The following is a 19,995-nucleotide window of genomic DNA, read 5'->3' as shown; positions in this document are numbered from 1 at the left end:
CACATCACAGTGGAGTCAGCTGTCTTAACCGTGGCTTGTGTACTGCAAACACATATTCATCACTGTGTCTGTCACGAGACTCTGTTCCCCTTTCGGGCTCTGTCTTTACATTTATTTTGAAAGATGAAGCTCGCGATTATGGTAAGGGGCGTTACATTTCCGACGAGTGCTTGCGGTGTTCGGCTAATCACAATGCACTGGGTCAGCTGGCCAATCAGAGCAGACTGCGCTTGTCGGAAGGAGGGACTTTGTAGAAAACTAAGCGTTTGAGAGAGGCGAGGCATAGAGGACTTACAATAATGTACAGTATTTGAAAAATAAGGTGTTTTTTGAACATTAAAGCATGTCAACATATTCTGTTACACCAAATACACAAAATAATGATCTTTTAAAAAGCATCATATGACCCCTTTAAGACCTTTTTAAGCCTTAATTTGTGGAAGGACGAATTAAGACTTTTAAAGGCCCTTTTAAGACCTGCAGAAACCCTGTAAATATATAGTTTACCTGTACGATCAGAATTCATACGAATTGCCCAAATAGTACAGGCACAGCTTTGTAATATATTTGTTTACATTTTGGATTGGTCGTATAAGGGCTTTAGCCCCTAATTCCCAATACAGAGCGGAACCACAAGACCGTAATAAAATGACCTTGATAAACCAAATGCTAATTGCACATGTGATAAGAAGGCTAATTCACACGAGAACGATATTTATTTCTCAAGAACACTGTGTATCTATGAACAAACACAGAGGTACGGCCGAACTCAATGTAAGCTGCACATAGATATTACGATTTGTAGATGCATTTGCCTGCAGCGTTAATAAAGGTATGAGTGTATGTGAGTAGGCCTGTCGCAATAATCAATATATCGACTTATCGCACAATATATGTACATGACCTCAATCATTTTTGGTGACGCAATATATCGCCCATTATATTTACTTAAAAATTTATGTCACCATGTTTTTTACATTCCACTTGCGCCTGTGTCTTTTGCAGCTTCTCGTACATAATGTGGTGTAGTTATGAGGTGCTAGTTCAAATTTAAAAAATGCTTCTACAAAGATATGCCCTTGTTTAGGGATCTGTGTCTTTGTGCATACAGACATCTGACTGCTAAGTAGTGATTGTGTTTTTCAGCAATAGTGTGCACCCTTCATTTACAGAGAAAAGAAGGTCCGGGAAAAATCTGTAGATGGAAAAATCTCCATACACGTTCTTTGTGCATTTTTCTTTTTTTTCTACTTGTTACTTTTTGTTAGAAAATGTTTATTTACTATTTATTCAAGTTTTTAAGGGATCTAATCTTTTGCTACTTCATTTCCATCATCTAAATATTCTTAAAAATTAAAAGTTTGTTGTCATTTGGAAGTGTGAATAGGCCTTCTTGCATTATTATGCTGTTACATTATGATTATATATTCAGTCTTTAAAATGACAATATATCGTTTATTGCAATTATTTCTAGGGCAATATATCGCACAACAAAAAGTCTTGACGGGCCTATATGTGAGTGTGTGTATGTGGCAAGGTGTGGATTTGGTTAGTCTTTTTGTAGTCTACTTCAAAGTTAGGCCTTTTGAGAAACGGTTTTCTCAACAAATGTTACATTCTTCAAACCAAAAGAGATTCATGCATAACCTGATGCTAAATGCTTTGTGGAGGTCTTGTGTAGGATGCTTGTGGAAAGGTGCACTGGGAATATATCTGCAGCGCAGTGAATGAAGGACTATCAGAGCTTTGTAGAGTCTTCCCACACATCTTCATCAGAATAGGCACTGTGGCCTGGTATGTGTAGTAAGGGTCACAGTTACTGCACAGACACTCTGTGTCCCTCCAGGCGAATTATTTAACAGGGAACACGTGCCTGACAATGGAAACAGGTATCAGACGAGAGCTCGGTCTCATGACAAGACTGTCGCGGATCGCTCCCAGCGCTAAAAACAGAAGCGATCTCTACGCACTGAACATACCAAACATACCAAACGATAAAACCGGACTGAAGAAACAGCTCATCACGGTACAGCCCCTAAATACCAACCAAGGACGGACACGTATTTCGTAATGCATGTTGCCGATGCATTATTTCCTACTGCTCTCAAAAGCTTTAGGAAGTGAAGTTGAAAATCATTTACTCTTCCAGATTTAGCTCAAAAGGAAACACAAACATAGATGTTAAAACTTTCGCGTGCAATTGCTTTTTCAAGGCAAAAAAACTACTAAAGAACTAGGTGACACTTTAAAATAAGCTTCTACAAATTAACATTAGTTAACACACAGTTGAAATAACAACGAACAATTTTGCAGCATTTTTTAATCTTGGTTAATGGTGATTTTTCCATATACTAATAGAGCGTTGCAACCCAGAAGTTACCATCATCCAGGTTTCCTCGGTAGTTACTTGGAAGTGGCTTTTGGATTACTGCACGAAAAAGGCTCTTTGACCAACACAAGTTCATGATTCTTAAACATTTTGTTCATCTTCACAAAAAAAAAAAAAAAAAAAACTTGTATGAATTCATTTCCAGAAGTAACTAGTGTAATACTGTATAAGATTTCCATTCCAACTGAAAGCATAAATCTAGGCTATGCACTGCTGCTTTCAGAGCAAAATGCAAAACTGAGACATTTCATTCAGTGACTGGCTACACTCAGCAGGCAGCGCATATATTTACTTGCCTGCCAAAATAAAATCATGCCAATTTTAGGTTTGAGAATAATGAAATGAAATGAAAATATAAATATTAGAATTGTATTTTTTAAGTATGCTATAAAATAATTGTATTTCTATCTAATACACACTTTGTAATTTAAAACATAATAGTATTAACACACTTAGAAAATGAATAACAAAATAAATAAAGTGGAATAATACTATTATTATTTTTTAATGCTATATTTAATGGGTCACACTATGTGCAGTGTGAGCACCAGACCAAATCTCCAGGTGCTCTCATGAGAACCAGACTGGAAAACTTATGTGAATCCCTGGCTATAAACAAATCACAGTTGCATCACCGCCACTAAACCTCCAAGAAATATTTCAATCTTTTTTAAAAATCTACAAGCTGGAAAGTTGAAGTTAGAATAGTTTGCAAGAGTTGCATTTGGCCACTTGTTTGCAACTGCCTTTTACAAGACATGTAAAAGCTTAATAAAATCACAAGTGGGGTATTAAAGGTGCAGTAGGAGATCTTGGAAAATGCTAACTTTAGCCTGATAGCACTGAAAGCGAACATCCCCCCCCTCCCTGCAATCGCCGTCCAAAGCCACGCCCCCTGAACACATTTATGCTCACAGACCAGAATACCAGAGACAACATTACTATAATAGGCTACATCAGCGGTTCCCAATTCCAGCCCATGTTCCGAAGTGAAGTAAACTTCAACGGATTTCCCCTGCTCAGGGAGTAGAGAGCAATGAACACTGTGTAGGGATCATATCGATCGGAACACAGTTCATGCACGGAGCTCAATTCTAATGAGCTAGTTATCTGAATCGGGTGTGTTAACTAAGCGAGACATGCAAAATATGCAGAGCTACATCATGCGTCATTCACCGGTGAGAAAACTTTAAAAGTACTACAATACCAGGAAGGAAGATCGGGTTGTTGATGTTTGTCTGCCATTCTCGCTCTGTCTGCCCAGCGTGCGTGAACGCACTGATGACGTATCTTGTCTGCGCGAACAGGGTGCGCAGAGGTATGTTAATACATTTGTTGACAGGCAGGTAGGAAAGCCAATTAAAACGCTCGTACAGAGCGTTTTGATTGGACGAACATTTCTTGGTCCTACGCCTTCCACAGAATATATAAATACAGATAAATACATTTAGACCACTCAACTTAATGATTGCTATCGGGATGTGAAGAGACTTTCAACCAGCATAACAAAAAATGTTTCTGAAGACAATCACCTGTTGAACCTTTAATGATGTATTTCATATTGACTAAAACGTGAAAATATCCTGAGTTTATGTTAACCTCATATTTCAGGCACTTAACCAAAAACCCATTCAAAAAAAATCAAACAGAACATTGACTTCAAGCCGTGGAACTGGAAGCGCAACAACTCATTTCTAGGTTTTATGACTAACTGCTGCAGCTCTCTAGACATTTTGGTTTAAATTAACATTTGTGTTATTTATTGTGACCTAGTCTCGCGTAGCCAGACCGTCTGGAATTCATGGCAGCTTTCATTGGCCAAGGCCCGCCCATGAGGCCGTTTGACCGACATGTCAAACAACCAACCACAGTTCGTTTCATTTCAGCATCACGCTTCGGGGCGTGAAAATGTCACCACAATAACAGACCGGTGTATAAAACTCTCGCACGTATTTTAAAGATTCTATGCCGCGAACTTCAAATATTTCACATACTTTTGAGAATCCAGCGTTTAGTTGATCCTGATCAGTGTTGTAAACACGACGGCTTTCTTCTTTCGTGAGTGGGTTTGGAGCCACGGCATCTTTGTTTCCAGGCGGAACGTTAAAGAACGCGACACACGTCTCCCTGAAATCCTGTATAATTCAACCAATCCGATGACCACTTCAAAACTCCTGATGCGTTTCCACTTTTGTGTGCCGTATGCATCAGATGTTCAGCTAACGGTCCGTGGGCGTGACGTCTGAGGCTGAGACTAATTGTGACCAAACATGAATAAACAAATTATATCTTACTTAACAGTGTTCCAGGGGCCAAGGTGTTAGGTGGCCCGTTTAGCCCCTGCTGGAGTTTAAAAATGGTGTACTTATGGAATGGAAGCGTACTTTGGTGAGACCAATTTTAATTGGTCTCACCAAAGTACAACGTGAAAGAGTGGTAAACCGCATCGGTAATAAACCTTGTTGTAATTGTCCTGGTTTAACTGCACCATAAGGGGTGCCAATGGCCAAAGTCTGCGCTTGCTAGAGAAAAACACATGGCACATGGCAATAACTGGGCTGGCAGTAGTTAACTTTAAAGGAATAAGAACTGCGTGACCCAGACCCAGGCCGTGACCCAGGCTCAGCTGGGGTGTGTTGTGCGCAGTCCTTCTGATGAACTTGACATGCACCGCATGAAGCAACAGCTCTTGTACACGCTTCACCTCACATGTACGAAGGGAGAACAAGCCTCGGGGGGGAACTCTCAGTCTTTTTGCAAAAGCAGCTATGAAAATACTAGAGAAACTCATGTGCTGTCTGTCGACCCCGGTGTGTGCGCTCAAGTGTTTTCTGTCCCGGATAAGTTAGTGGTTATGAAAGTATAACACAGTGTCTGCACTAAAGCCAAGCAGGAAAAAGTTGAGGGCGTTTCGGTATTGACTCTTGGCACTCGTGTGAGAATTTTCCACTGTGCGCTTTGCGTGCATGCTTACCTTGCACCCTTCGCAGGCGTGCACTCCATAATGGAAACCTGAGGCCCGGTCGGCGCAGACGCGGCACTCGAGGGCCAAAGAACCAGAGTTCTCGTCCTGAATCGTACTGGACGCAAACACTTCTGAGGACGGACTCGATGCCGGTGTTAAGACATCTACAAGACAAACACACCCACGGGCAATATGTATATATTTATATGATTTACACTGACACGGATGAAACATTTTTATATAATTTAAAGGCACAAATGAACCATAAAATTAATGCAAATATTTAATTCTTTAACTTGACAGATTGGTGCTATTTGAAGATTTTTTTAAGAAGCCCGATTAGGATTATTGTTAGGATTGTGTTTATGTCCATATGTTCTACCTAAGACAGTTGAGCTGTCTGCTGCAGTGTTGCTGCTCTGGTAGTCCAGTACGTGAAGGGAGTTGAAGGTATCGTCGCTGAGAGACTGAGAGATGTCCTCCAGCACCTCCATGTCACCAATGAGCTCTCCACACAGAGGGCTGTCCAGAATTGAATCGCCCAGCGGGCACAAGGGACTGTACAGGCTCGGCATGTCTACCATGGCGCTGGACCACAGCAAGCTTTGAATCATTCATCAGTCTGCAAAGACAAATCAATGGCAAGAAAAGTGAAGACTGAGTAAAGAAAATATGTTTCATATCTTTTAAAAGGCTGTAAGACACAGTACCCATATTACACTGGGTGTAATGGGCACACATGCAAAAAAAACAGTTTGCGCAAATAAAAGCAACTAACAATGGTTCGTTGTCTTTTTTTTTTACCATTAATGGTAAAAGATAATTTTTCATAGTTTTGCATTTACTTTTTATTATTTACATTGAAATAAAAAAATATATTTATTTTACTGAAAATTTAAAAAAAATGATGTATATTAGTATACTAAAATAATACATACATAGACCATTGCCATCAAAAAATATTATAAATTCATAAAAATAAATAAATAAAAGCAGTTATTTTAAAATAATTCATTTTAATGGTTATTTTATTCATTATTTTATTAATTTTAAACAGCACGATTTGATTGGGATAATACAAATGGAGTATCCATATATACTTTGTATGCAAACTGCAGCCTGGCTCAGTAACTAGAAGAAGTTCCATTCAGAGCAACGCTAAACCAGTGGCAGAAGTAACATGTTCAAGGACGGTTGTCAAGGAAACCCCAGGCACAGATATGGCAGCATTTTATTCAGACATGAGGGCACTGTTTCAATGGCTTTGGCCTGTTTTATCATTGTAGTGTGCTGCCATGTGAACTGATCAAAGAGTGCGACCAAAGACCGAGTGCTCCATCGACTGAAGTGACCTGAAGATTGGGTGCAAAAGATATTTCAGTGTAAAATCAAATTAGTTTCAATTTATACGTTTTTCAAAGAAACTGTGAGAGGGTTCCGGGGCGTTGTTATGCGGCTGCTAAGTAGTTTCAAGCAGTTTCAGGGCAGTTATTTTGATGCACTTAATTTGCTTGATATTATGGTATCATTTACGCACACACTATGACCGGATGTTCCAAGTGTGTGCAGGAGATAAAAATCCTCTACAAAAGAATTAACTACTCAAATGGATTCAGATGCTCTCGAGGGAATTTTTATGGCAGCTCAAGGGGTCTCGTGGACAACGGTTGAAATGCCATTCCCCTCAACCCTTTAATTTCTTACAGCAGTCACATGGAGAAGGCTAACCAATGCCAGACTCAGCGTTCAAACCCTTCTGCAACAGATCACTGTTTTTTGGAAGAACAACAATACACTTTACCTTCAAGTGACAAACACAGCCAATCTAAAAGGAAAAAAATAAAGAAATACTTTCCCTCTGTTGCAGGACCGCCCGTGCTAAAAAGCTGTTCACATCTGTTTGTCTCCAGCTGTAACCTAAGCACAGCGTGATCCTTCGGTCAATGCACATAGCCGTCCGCTTTCTCAGAACTGATTCTGCTTGTGACGCAACGTGCACAGTCAAGTGCAACAATAAGCGTTCCCACTGGAGAAACATACGGACTGCCATAACGACTGCATATTAGTTACTAAACTGCAAAAAAATCATTGTCGTAATCTGTTTTTTTTATATACATTATTTACATAAGCATGCTTAAAATTGACTTGAGAAGCAAAACTGCATCTAAATATTCCTGAAACAAGATACATTTGCTTGATAATTAAAACAGCATAAGGTAATACACTTGTAATAAAATACCTTTAATTTTTGTAAACATCCTTAAACTTTACTCGAGAAGCAAAAGTGCATCTAAATAGCCATAAAGGGGTCATATGATGTTGCTAAAAAGAACATTATTATGTATATTTGGTGTAATGAAATGTGTTTATGCGGTTTAAAGTTTAAAAAACACATTCTTTTTCACATACACTCTTAAAAATAAAGGTGCTTCACGATGCCATAGAAGAACCTTTTTGTCTAAATGGTTCCATAAAGAACCTTTAACATCTGAAGAACCTTTCTATTTCACAAAAGGTTCTTTGTGGTGAAAGAAGGTTCTTCAGATTATAAAAAGGTAAGAATGAGATGGTTCTTTAAAGAACCTTTGACTGAATGGTTCTTTGTGGAACCAAAAATGGTTCTTCTATGGCATCGCTTGAAGAACCTTTTGAAGCACCTTTATTTTTAAGAGTGTACTGTACATTATTGTTTCTCCTCTATGCCCCGCCTTTCTGAAACGCATCGATTTTTACAAAGCTTAGGAGGGCGTGGCTGACTCTTAACTTTTATAAAGAATATCTCTTTGGTTTTGAGACTTTAGTCTTTGCAACTTTACAGATCTTCTTTATGCACCAAAAGCTTGTGACACTCCAAAGAGAAAGGAAAAATTGAAATCGCATCATATGATTGTACTTGATAATATTATTGCATAAATATATATTGCATTGCATATATAATATATATATATATATATATATATATATATATACTGGCTACAGAAGGATTATAGTATATTGACTGTATATTAGTCAAAACACTGCAAAAGAAAAAAAAAAAATTTTTGGTCTTGTTTTACAGTTAATATAAACATATATAAATATATAAACATGTTTAAAAGTTACTTGTTTAACATAAGCCTCATGCTTAAACTAATATTTTTGTATTTTTATGTAAATATTTAGATTTATGTAAATATTTATACAAATTTAGATTTGTCTTTATACCTTAAATGCAACTATGTCTCAAGCAAATTTACTTTTAAAATACTTTTAATTTCATTTAATGCATTTTTTTTGTAAAAAAATAAAATAAATAAAATAAAATATATATATATATATATATATATATATATATATATGTAAATAATTAAATTTGAACTTTAAGCAAATTTACTTTACTGAAATGTATTTATTTAAATGTAGTGTATAGTTTATTTTTACTAGAAACTAGACAATTGATTTATTTGTATTTATTTGATTAGATTTTTTTGCAGTGTAAGAAGCCAGCCATTCACAGTAAACAAGATTATGCACGTACCATGCGTTTGAGTGTGACTGCATTTGTGTATTAGGGTGCGAGACAGAGAGCGATAAGCTGAAGCTACTATATTTATTCAGTGTAAACCCAGACACTCACATGGGCACACATACGCATGACTTGAGCCTCATGACAACGAGCAGGAGCCAGGAGAAGTGTAGGAGAGACGCCAGCTTGCTGTAATGGAAAAGTGCCCATGGAGACCAGCTGAGCCATTAACCAGCTAAACCAAACCTCACAGACGCTTCCAAACTACACTCAATTCTACACAAATATCTCAACGGATGCATAGGATTCAACACCTCCCTGTTCCTAACAGATGTTATATCCACTGATGAGCGCACATTACAAAACAAGAGCCGAACAATAACACATGAATGCGCAAGAGGAATCCTCAATGAGTCCTATTAAACAACACGAACAAGACTGAGTCACGGAACGGTTGAACAAAAAAAATATATATATTTTGTCTTATTTTCCCGTAAAACAAGATAAATCTGCATATGGTATCAAGCTATGTTTAAAAAACTTTATTATTAATGAATTAAGTCTGCTCTTGAAATATAACTGGAAAAAAAGAGATACAATTCTCAATAAATATATATATATATATATATATATATATATATTATGTCATTTTGCTTGTCGAGTAAATGTTTCTCGTTTTAATTATGTTTAGATATTTTTACTGCAAAACAGAGCAGAGCAAGGTTTGTGTGTTTCTCATTCTGGCTAGAGAAGGACACACACATAGCCTACGTGCTGAAGAGGAGGAGGCCTGTTGTGGAGGGTCACAGCTGACCAATACAGGCTGATTTACCCCCTCCTTCCTGGTGGATCTTTACTGACTGTCCGGTTTGACCGTGTAGTCACAATACAGCAGTCCCTGAGGGTATTTTAGATCCACAAGAAGACAATGAATGTCAATGTACTTAAGCCTATCCCAAAAACATAGTAGTGCAGTGTTTTACAGACAGGCCAAATTGATCATTATTTCAGAACCAGCCTTGGACTCACTGCGAAACTGCATAAGACAACAGACGTAAAGCAAACACATCTGTGTAGAAATTTCCACTACATCAGCCAACTAGCAATGACCAAGCAGAATCTCTACCCACTGGATAGAAACAACAGATCTGAAGTATAAACATCAATCTGTGACCACAGACCATATGTGAGCTGGTTTCTGAAAGAAATATTGATTCAGCACATGATAAAATGCACGTCTTCCTAGCTGCACGTGCAACAAATATTTCTCTCCATATTGGCTGTGACTATTTGGCAAAAATAAAGACAAGTCTATTTGCTCAGTGTTGGTCAATGGGTCAATGACATGATTTTTTTTTCTCTATTGATTACTCAAAAATGCATGAAAATGCATGTGATAGAAACATTGAATACACCTGTTCTGTGATCTGGGGGGGGGGGGAAGTATCATTACAGCTGTCCTGATATCGTAAAGAAAAATCTTTATTAATAAAAAGAAAGAAAATAGATTAGCATTATTTATTCTTAATTAATTAATATGTATTTTAATTATTATTATTATTTCTAAGAAAAAATATTTTAGTAATTATAATTTTGTCCCTACATCAAAGTCATAGGATGCAACCGACATGCAAACAATAAATGGAAATCTAGATAGGACCCCTTCAAGACCCTCATGATTGTGACATTTTAGAAACTTAAAACCATTTTATTACAAGTTAGTTCGGCTTGTAAAATGTCACATAATACAACTCCTCAAAAACATAATTATATTTCTGAATTGATAATTATCATATAAAAAAAAAAACATTATATTGAAAAATATACTTAACAACTAAAAATAATGATCAAGATGTGTAGACTCGCATGTATTCAAAGTGTAAGGAAATACTTTTTCCTAAAAACGGCAAAAAGTTCTTAAAAATGTGAATAGCAACAACAACGTGGTTTAAACGCAAATGTTTAAATCCCTCTTATTTGCCATTGACTCAAATATAGCTACAACAAAGCAGCACACCGTTAAGGAAAAATAGTGTCGAGGCAGAAATGCACACAATGGCTGTGAGGCCTTTGCTTAAAGCAGACAGCACAATTCAAATCATCACATAAGCACAGCAGAGCAAAGCAGAATGAAATCAGTGCTTACCAGATCACGATTCACGGTTCTGCTCTACCAACTGCCAATAAATACACGCACCCCTTCCAGGGCCAAAGTCCGAATCCACACACACACACCCTGCATGCTGGCTTCTCTTCGTTCAGGAGTTTGGCTGGCGTTACACCAATAAACGGACGCCGCAGCGAGCTGAACGCATCAGATAAGAGACCATTAATGTCTGGATGGATGCGCTTAGAATCAAGACAATATAGGGCAGAAGTGTCTTCATTCCACACGCCCAGGAAACATCCTGTCTGTTTAGTACATTCAGCCTACAGAGAGACATTACTTCAAGGCAGACGGCTTCACATGGACTCTGAAATGCAAACATGGGGCAACTGAAGCAGGTGCATCCATGTAGGCCAGATGTTTCTTTATCATTTAACCTGGCGATACAGTCATGGCCAAAAGTCTGTATCTGCGTTACGACAAATTAAATATGATAATCTCTCCATAAATCTGCATTAATCTAATCTTATAGATGATATATGATAATCAAAAGTGTTTGACAAAAGCCAACAGGGTGAAAGAGAAAGAAACTTGGCCATTGAGATAAGATTATGCAAAAGGCTATAAAATAGGGATGCACCGATATGAAAATTTTGGCCGATACCGATAACCGATTATTCTTTATATTTGAAAGCCGAATTACTTAATTTTAAGGGAACTAATTTGAAAGTTGCCTAAAGGGGCATTAATGCTTCTGTATATACACTATATAATGAATCACATGAAATGTGAATAATGTGAATATCACATATACAAAAAATATAATTGAACCGTTCATAAACTGATTTGAACAACCTCAAACCTCTGAGACTCTCAGAGCCCACACAATGATGTCAGACACTGAGAAGATGACACGACACGGGGCGTTAAGATATGTGTGACCCTTTTAGCATGTTACCTAACAGGACCGAATGGACAAGCTCATGTGACCCTGTAGTCACTGATATGTGGGCTACAAAAGCTGCGCTGAATGCCGCTGGGTTCTCATTTAGTTGCAGAGAATGCCAATGTACAGGAACTGAAAATATTACATTACATTACCATACAGAATTATGAATGCATGAATTCGTCAGGATGAGGGACAGTGAGCAAGTGGGCCTAATTTATGTAAAAGATGTTAAAAAAAGGGGGTCACTGCAACCGCTATAAAACTATTTAAAAAATCTGTTACTTTAAATAAAATAAACATTAACTGAAATAAAATGATATATATATATATATATAAAACCTACTTAACAAATTCTACACAGACTTTAAAAAACTAATTAAAATCAAAAAAACACAACAAAATTTGACTAAACATGAACTACATATTTTCATTATATATATATTTATATTCACACAATATTAATAACTACAATAGTATCTCAGTGATCCTACAATAACACTGCTGCACAGGTCAGATGACTTCAAAACTTTTCATCTTTCCAAGCCAAGCATGCTGTGGATCTGACATATTCCTCATAAAATATTTTACATGTTACAAGCAAGTGTAATAGAAAACGAAAGCAATCTTTTTTTTATAACAAACACAAAATGTGACTGGCCCTGTAGTCACTGATATGTGGGCTACAAAAGCTGCGCTGAATGCCGCCGGGTTCTCATTTAGTTGCAGAGAATGCCAATGTACAGGAACTGAAAATATTACATTACATTACCATACAGAATTATGAATGCATGAATTCGTCAGGATGAGGGACAGTGAGCAAGTGGGCCTAATTTATGTAAAAGATGTTAAAAAAAGGGGGTCACTGCAACCGCTATAAAACTATTTAAAAAATCTGTTACTTTAAATAAAATAAACATTAACTGAAATAAAATGATATATATATATATATATAAAACCTACTTAACAAATTCTACACAGACTTTAAAAAACTAATTAAAATGACAAAAACACAACAAAATTTGACTAAACATGAACTACATATTTTCATTATATATATATTTATATTCACACAATATTAATAACTACAATAGTATCTCAGTGATCCTACAATAACACTGCTGCACAGGTCAGATGACTTCAAAACTTTTCATCTTTCCAAGCCAAGCATGCTGTGGATCTGACATATTCCTCATAAAATATTTTACATGTTACAAGCAAGTGTAATAGAAAACGAAAGCAATCTTTTTTTTATAACAAACACAAAATGTGACTGGTAAATATGATATTATAAATCCACTTAATTATTTGTATGTTCTTAAATGGTTAAAAGGGTTAACCAAGGTAACTTGGAAACTACTTCTTTATTTAGGCCTAGATCAAATAGAAATACAGCTACTATACTGAATTCTAAACAACAGAATTCAATTTCAATTGAGTTGAACTATTGCACTAGTCATTTTTGATCAAAATTATAAGTGATACACAAGTGTGCATGATTATGTTAGTTCACATTACTACATTAACGTTAGTGTTTACACTGTGGGGAAAAATGCTGCAAGATACTTATAGTCACTATAACAACCAACTAACTAACTCACTCAGTGTACAGATTTAAAGACCAACCGAGTGCATGTAAATGCAACAGTTTCGCTTTGGTACCAGCAAGAGTTAAAATCTTGATAAACTCTAGCAAACGCATGTATTGTTCTTTACAGAGTATGTGATAAGACTTATGTGAATGTTTACTTTACTCCAGTTAAAAGCCTACGATTAAAGTAATTTTATACGGCCATAAAACATGATCATAATGTTACACAAGCGCTTTGTTTACAAGAGCTGCGCGTCTACCTCCCAATCCCAGGCCGCCATGCAGGCAGGAATAAAACACACGGGCTCTGTGACACTGCCAACACTCAGCTCGGTGGTGCGAGGGAGGCTGTAGTACTCCTCAAACGTCCTATTTAAAATTCACCGCAACCTCTGCTGTCAAATCTCTCTGACACCAGTCGAGCTCTGTCCCGGACGCGACAGCGCACACCTCCTGACACACCCATGGATTCGGCCAATCGGCGCAGGCTTTTCGACGGAAAGCCACGCCCACCGGTTTAAGGTCGCGTTGCTGGCCAACAGATCTCATTGAGACGATGATGGTATTATTTAATGCGCCTGAATAATATCTCGCCATGTTACTTAATATAATTAATTATAAAATAATTCACATCACGTATGTTGTCTTAGCAATCAAAGTCTGTTTAGTTACGCTAAAGAGGGTTTACCTTTAGCGACCTATTCATTTTTTTCAAGTTAAGACAATGTCACAATAACACACCTCTGCTGCCACCGACTGGTGATATCCTAAAATTAATCGATGGTATCGTGTGTACATTTGAAGATATTTTCTACCCTAGGGGGTTTCAGTCTTTAAGATGCCACTTGAACTGAAAAGCAAAAAGACAAAAAAGACCTCTAACACTAGCTTGCTCTATTCTTTTTCTATTCTATCTGTTTTCTTTTTATTATATTCTTTAAAAAACTCTTGCTACGTGTACTGCGTTAAGCTAACTGAGACTTGTTATAGCCCTTGTGTATCGTTGCTCTTTTGATTGCTTCCATTGTCTTCATTTGTAAGTCGCTTTGGATAAAGTGTCTGCTAAATGACTAAATGTAATGTAAACTACTGTGTACTTACATTTTTTTGATACAATGCACTTCTTGTGCACGTACATGTTTTTACATTGTACTTATATTAAAAATACCTTTCTGTAATTAATTTGTTGTTACATTTGTAATTACACTGTTGTCTCTACCCCCTATACCTTAACCCAACCTAAACCTAACCATACCACCAAACCTGTCCCTAACCGTAAACCATATCTCACCTCAATAGCAGCAAGTGTTTTACAACACAACATGAACACAGCAGGTACTTTGTACCAAACTATTATTATTATTATATTTATTATTTTACAAAGTACACTGTAGTTAAAGACACCTAATATAAATTGGGACCAATGTATTGAATATCATTTGGAAAATGTGTATTACATAATTACATAACATGACATTGTCATGCAAGAAAAACGTTACTCAGTCTGGCAATAAAGTACCATATATCATATCATATCAACTTTTCCTATTCACTATAGTACTGTACTGTTCATTATTTATTTAAATGCCGCAGCCATATCACCCTGTAGCCCAAGACTGGTTGCCCATCTGGATGGGAGACCTCCTGGGAAAACTAGGTTGCTGCTGGAAGAGGTGTTAGTGAGGCCAGCAGGGGGTGCTCACCCTGTGGTCTGTGTGGGTCCTAAACAAATAGACTGTAAAAAAAAAAAACTAAGTGGATTGGAGGATTCTATGTGGGTGTATCTCGGGTGTACTGGCCAAATTCTCTCCACTGGCCCTTGTCAATCATGGCCTCCTAATAATCCCCATCCACTGAATTGGCTCTATATCTATCTCTCTCTCCTCTCCACCTGTAGCTGGTGTGTGGTGTGTGGTGAGCGCACTGGTGCTGTTGTCCTGTGGCTGCCGTCGCATCATCCAGGTGGATGCTGCACACTGGTGGTGGATGAGGAGATACCCCCTGACAATGTAAAGCGCTTTGAGTGCCTAGAAAAGCGCTATATAAATGTAATGTATTAAAGGGGGTACCTGATTCAGGATGTAACCAGACCTCGATCCATCAAAGCCTAATTCAGCCGGCGGCATTGGATAAGAGCTGCGTGGTTCGCTGTGGTCTGTGTGGGTCCTAAACAAATAGACTGTAAAAAAAAAAAACTGAGTGGATTGGAGGATTCTATGTGGGTGTATCTCGGGTGTACTGGCCAAATTCTCTCCACTGGCCCTTGTCAATCATGGCCTCCTAATAATCCCCATCCACTGAATTGGCTCTATATCTATCTCTCTCTCCTCTCCACCTGTAGCTGGTGTGTGGTGTGTGGTGAGCGCACTGGTGCTGTTGTCCTGTGGCTGCCGTCGCATCATCCAGGTGGATGCTGCACACTGGTGGTGGACGAGGAGATACCCCCCCCTCATATGATTATAAATGCCTCTTTCATTCATTCAAATCAAATTTGTATTATTTATTTGAATATTTTTATTTTTTGATAATTTAATTTGTTGAATTTTATTTTTATTATTTATTTTCATAAATCAAAATGTCCTATTCACTATAATACTTTACTGTTGGATTATTTATTTATTTAAATCACATTTTTATTATTAATTGAATATTTTTATTAATTGATTATTTAATTTGTTGAATTTTATTCATTTTTTTTTATATTTTTCTGTAAACCTTTGCCATTTGAAAACCTCTGGCCTCATGCCACTGTAAGATAAAATGGCCAGATTTTCCAATGTATTTATTCATTCATTAATATTATTTTTAATTAATTTAAAGCCCATCCTCATTGATATTACAGTTCTATTGCATGACGCCTTACTATAATTCTATTAGTTTGTTCGTTGCGTCGTTGAGGCAAAAAAACAAAACCCTTTTGAGGACTGGGTTGATGTGAAAATCTGATGTGGTCTCAAGGGAATAATATTAAACCCTTATCCTCTGTGGATTATTGTAATGTGCATAACAAAGTAGTTTTGTCAGACTAACGGTGCTGCAGTCCCCCAGGTAATGCTGACATAATAAGCATGCATACACATAGGAAACAGGTGTTACAGCATAACACCTGTTTCCAAAGAAACAAAGCTTTTTCAAGGTGACATGGCTGTCACATTCTGTCCGCCCTCGCTGCTATTCCTCTTCTGTAAGTGCCAGTCTAGGGGTGCTCCTGTGGAGATCTGCCAGCCAGTGCCCATAAATTGAGCAGCAGTGAAAGGTCAGCCTGCCTACAGCCCTGTAGTTGTTAACATCAGCTAATGGCCGTCTGGAGCCATGGCCATGTTTTATTTACAATACAAGCTACCTTGGCAGAAGCACTCTACTTGTTTCTGTACTGCATTTTTAATAACAAATGAAATAACACAATGCCATAGCTTCATTACATCCTTGTGAACGAAATACTCTTCATTCATGCGGATCTGTCACAGAATGGTGGGAAATGTGATCTTAAAGAGAAATATTACTCGAAAATAAAATTTGTCATTTCGCCCTCATGTCATTCTGAAGCCGTACGACTTTCTTTCTTCTAAAGAAGACAAAAGGAGAAATCTGGAAGAATATTCCAGCCACTCTTTTAGGTATAGTACAAGCAAATGGGGACTGGAGCTTCAGAATGCAAAAGCACAATAAAAGTTGTTAATTAAATTTTATTGTATCAAAACAAAGGAGGGGGGGGTCTGGTGATATCCTTTAAAAATGCACATTTTGTGTTCCACAGATGAAAAAAAGGGTCATACAGGTTTCGAGTGACGTGATAGAAAATGTCAGAATGTTCATTTTTGAGTGTACTATTCCTTTAACTCGTAGAGATTTCTCATAGATAATTCTTACGAGATTATTTTGCCTTTATCCTTAATAAACGTCAATATCATGCTTGAGGCAATGAATAAAAGAGGCAATCTTTGAAATATCAAACTGTTTATTCCTGTTTAAAGTATTACACACCTGTGCTGTATGTAATCCTCATGCAGCTATTAATGGCAAGATCATCATAATTAGAATCTTGGGAAACTAAAATATTTAAGAAAAGTGAAAGGATATCACTCTTCATAGAGTGGGTGAACTGTCTGGCGATGTTTTGCTGCCCTTCAGGGAAGGCAGTAGGTTGTATAGTTATCTCCTGATGGGGCAAAAACACAACCCTGAAACCACACAACCTACTACCTCACCCTGTACGAACATCACTGCTGAATAATCCGCAACAACACAATGACACATTTTTGCCTTTTGAATTCTTATCAGTAATACCGTACACTACGTATACCTTTTTATATTAGTATATATTTTGTATATATACTGTTTTGAAGTTTTACAGTTCCCACACACATGCTTCTGACAGTTTAGTCTTTTGTTTCTTCCAAAAAAATTGACACCAGCTACACTACACTGATTTTGTCCAATCAAACTCAGTCATGACTGTGATGTAACTGAAGGCTATTGGCTATTTAATGAAAAGGGATAAGCCCTTAAATATGCCCCACTCAAACTTTCTGTTTCAGAAGGAAATACGCCAATACAAGAAAGAATAGAGATTTCAAGGATGTTTCAGAATGAATGATGTTCAACAGCATCAATCTCATTTAAAATTGCCAATTGTTATAATCACTATCAGCATATACTGCCCTCTTTATGGATTAATGTGAATGTTTGAACAATATGTGATGCAGCAAAAACAAAGCGGCATTAATGCGTTTCTAACACAAATTTAATCAGTTTCAGTTTTTTTTTGTTTTTGTAACGCTAACAGTATGGCATGAATCATGTTTTTAAATTCTTTTATTGTAAATATCTGATAAACATTTAAGCCTGCATCAAGAATACAAGCATATTTTTGATAAACACACATTAATGCTGGAATTATTTCTTCTTTCCTGTTGACGTCCTCCATGTGATGGCACTACGGTCACTTCGGGAAAGACAGTAAGTTGTATAGTTATCTGACAGCAAGGGTTAAACCCTCAAACTATACAACCTACTACCTCACCCCAAACGACAGTCTCTCTTTTCCTCTTCCTGCAACAGCATTTTCCATTCTTTTTTTTCTAACAAAATGCCTAATAACTGCCCAGTATCTAACAAATCACATGACAGTAACTGACAGCATTAGGTGAATCACAGAACTGACGAAAGACACTAATATGTGAAGTGAAGTGTAAATTTGTGGGCTTAAACTGCTTGTCATACAACACTCTTTGCTGTGCACTAAATACAGCCCCTATCACCTGTCTCCAAAGCTTCAGTCAGGGATCCTTCAAAACCATCAAGGTCACCAACATGAGAAAAGTAGATAGTCACTTCCTGGGTTTGCTATCTGTGAAAGAATGAGAGAGAGAGAGGGTTATTGAGGCACGAAATTCCCATACTCAAGTCACTACATCAGCTCCATGTCCCGTTTGACCTGTGTCATCTGTTGCGCTGTACGTCTATCTACTGCTGACCCTGGCAGTATATACAGGGGTGCATGAGCGGATAAGGACGGGGGTGTTTGGGAACTGGCGTGTGTGTGGTCAGAGCGGGTGGGTTCAGCGTGAGTGAGTAAGGTTGTGGGCAGCAGTGTGGTTTACCTCAGACAAGTAAGAGGCACACACACACACTGCTGACTCACACAGGCCAAGAACCTCACAGGGGCGAGTGGTTACTCACACACATTTTCAGGTTAAGAAGATATTAAGATAAAAGATATTAAGACTTGTTTTCAAATGAACTGAAATGATTGAGTTGATTTTTTTGCATTGTTTGATTTTTTGTTTTCAAAAATGAATAAAATGTAACAATAAAAGCATTTCTCAAACATTTCTAACACATCACACAGTTACATGAATTGACCTCCTTCTGTCACTGGAACAGTGACACCTCACCTAAGAGTCAATATGACTAATCAAGTCCAAACATGTCATGGTCAATGGCCTTCATGGTTTTCTACGGGAAAGAGAAGAACTGACTGCAGAGCTGATATGTCCATTTGGAAAACGGCTTGCTGTACTTCATCTAAAGCCGGTTCATTTACAGCAGGGCTGGGATCGTACTCCAAAAGAGACAGCGATGCACAGAGAAATGGACAGAGCCAAGGAAACCAAGGCACTAACATGTTGTTGTAAGATCATACTTTCACTCAGAATCAGTGTATGGAAGTTGTTGCTATTCTAAAACTCCATTCCTAAAAGCAATTATTTATCGAGCGGCTTCAAATATATTTCGCAAAACCACCCAAGCAATTTACACTCATTTGATTACTAGCATATTAAGAACATTACCAGAGTATTAGAAACATTGCTACTGATAAAAGCAATCAGGTTGTAGTTTACATTAGTGGTGAAACAAACCATAGATCGTTACTTTCTTGAATTACTGGAACTTTTGAGAGCTGGTGGAGTAGCTAACAGCCATAAGGTGGCGCTGATGCCATATTCCCTTACAGTTTTTCGCCATTCAGTGAAAATAGGTCCAGTATAC

At 37.4% G+C, this 19,995-nt stretch overlaps 1 protein-coding gene across 10 annotated transcripts in view; it reads right to left on the bottom strand.

Annotated features, from left to right (window-relative positions):
- Positions 1–19,995, bottom strand: part of pparaa (peroxisome proliferator-activated receptor alpha a) — a 58,229-nt gene that overhangs the window by 7,301 nt on the left and 30,933 nt on the right. For 6 of the 10 annotated variants that reach the window (XM_016236223.1, XM_016236224.1, XM_016236225.1 and 3 more), the window contains 3 exons: positions 18,765–18,853; positions 5,737–5,976; positions 5,364–5,518 (listed from right to left, as the gene is read on the bottom strand). In XM_016236223.1, coding sequence (XP_016091709.1) covers positions 5,364–5,518; positions 5,737–5,968 — 387 coding nt within the window. In that variant the 5' untranslated portion in view covers positions 5,969–5,976; positions 18,765–18,853. Of the gene's footprint in view, positions 1–5,363; positions 5,519–5,736; positions 5,977–11,005; positions 11,429–13,763; positions 13,950–18,764; positions 18,854–19,995 lie in introns of those variants that run through there. The other 4 variants (XM_016236228.1, XM_016236231.1, XM_016236232.1 and 1 more) reach the window with 4 other exon arrangements.

Source organism: Sinocyclocheilus grahami, unplaced genomic scaffold (assembly GCF_001515645.1).
Source record: "Sinocyclocheilus grahami isolate Dianchi unplaced genomic scaffold, SAMN03320097.WGS_v1.1 scaffold484.1, whole genome shotgun sequence".
Lineage (NCBI taxonomy): Eukaryota > Metazoa > Chordata > Actinopteri > Cypriniformes > Cyprinidae > Sinocyclocheilus > Sinocyclocheilus grahami.
Note: the sequence above shows the minus strand (reverse complement) of the source record. Positions and strands in the feature narration are given on the sequence as shown.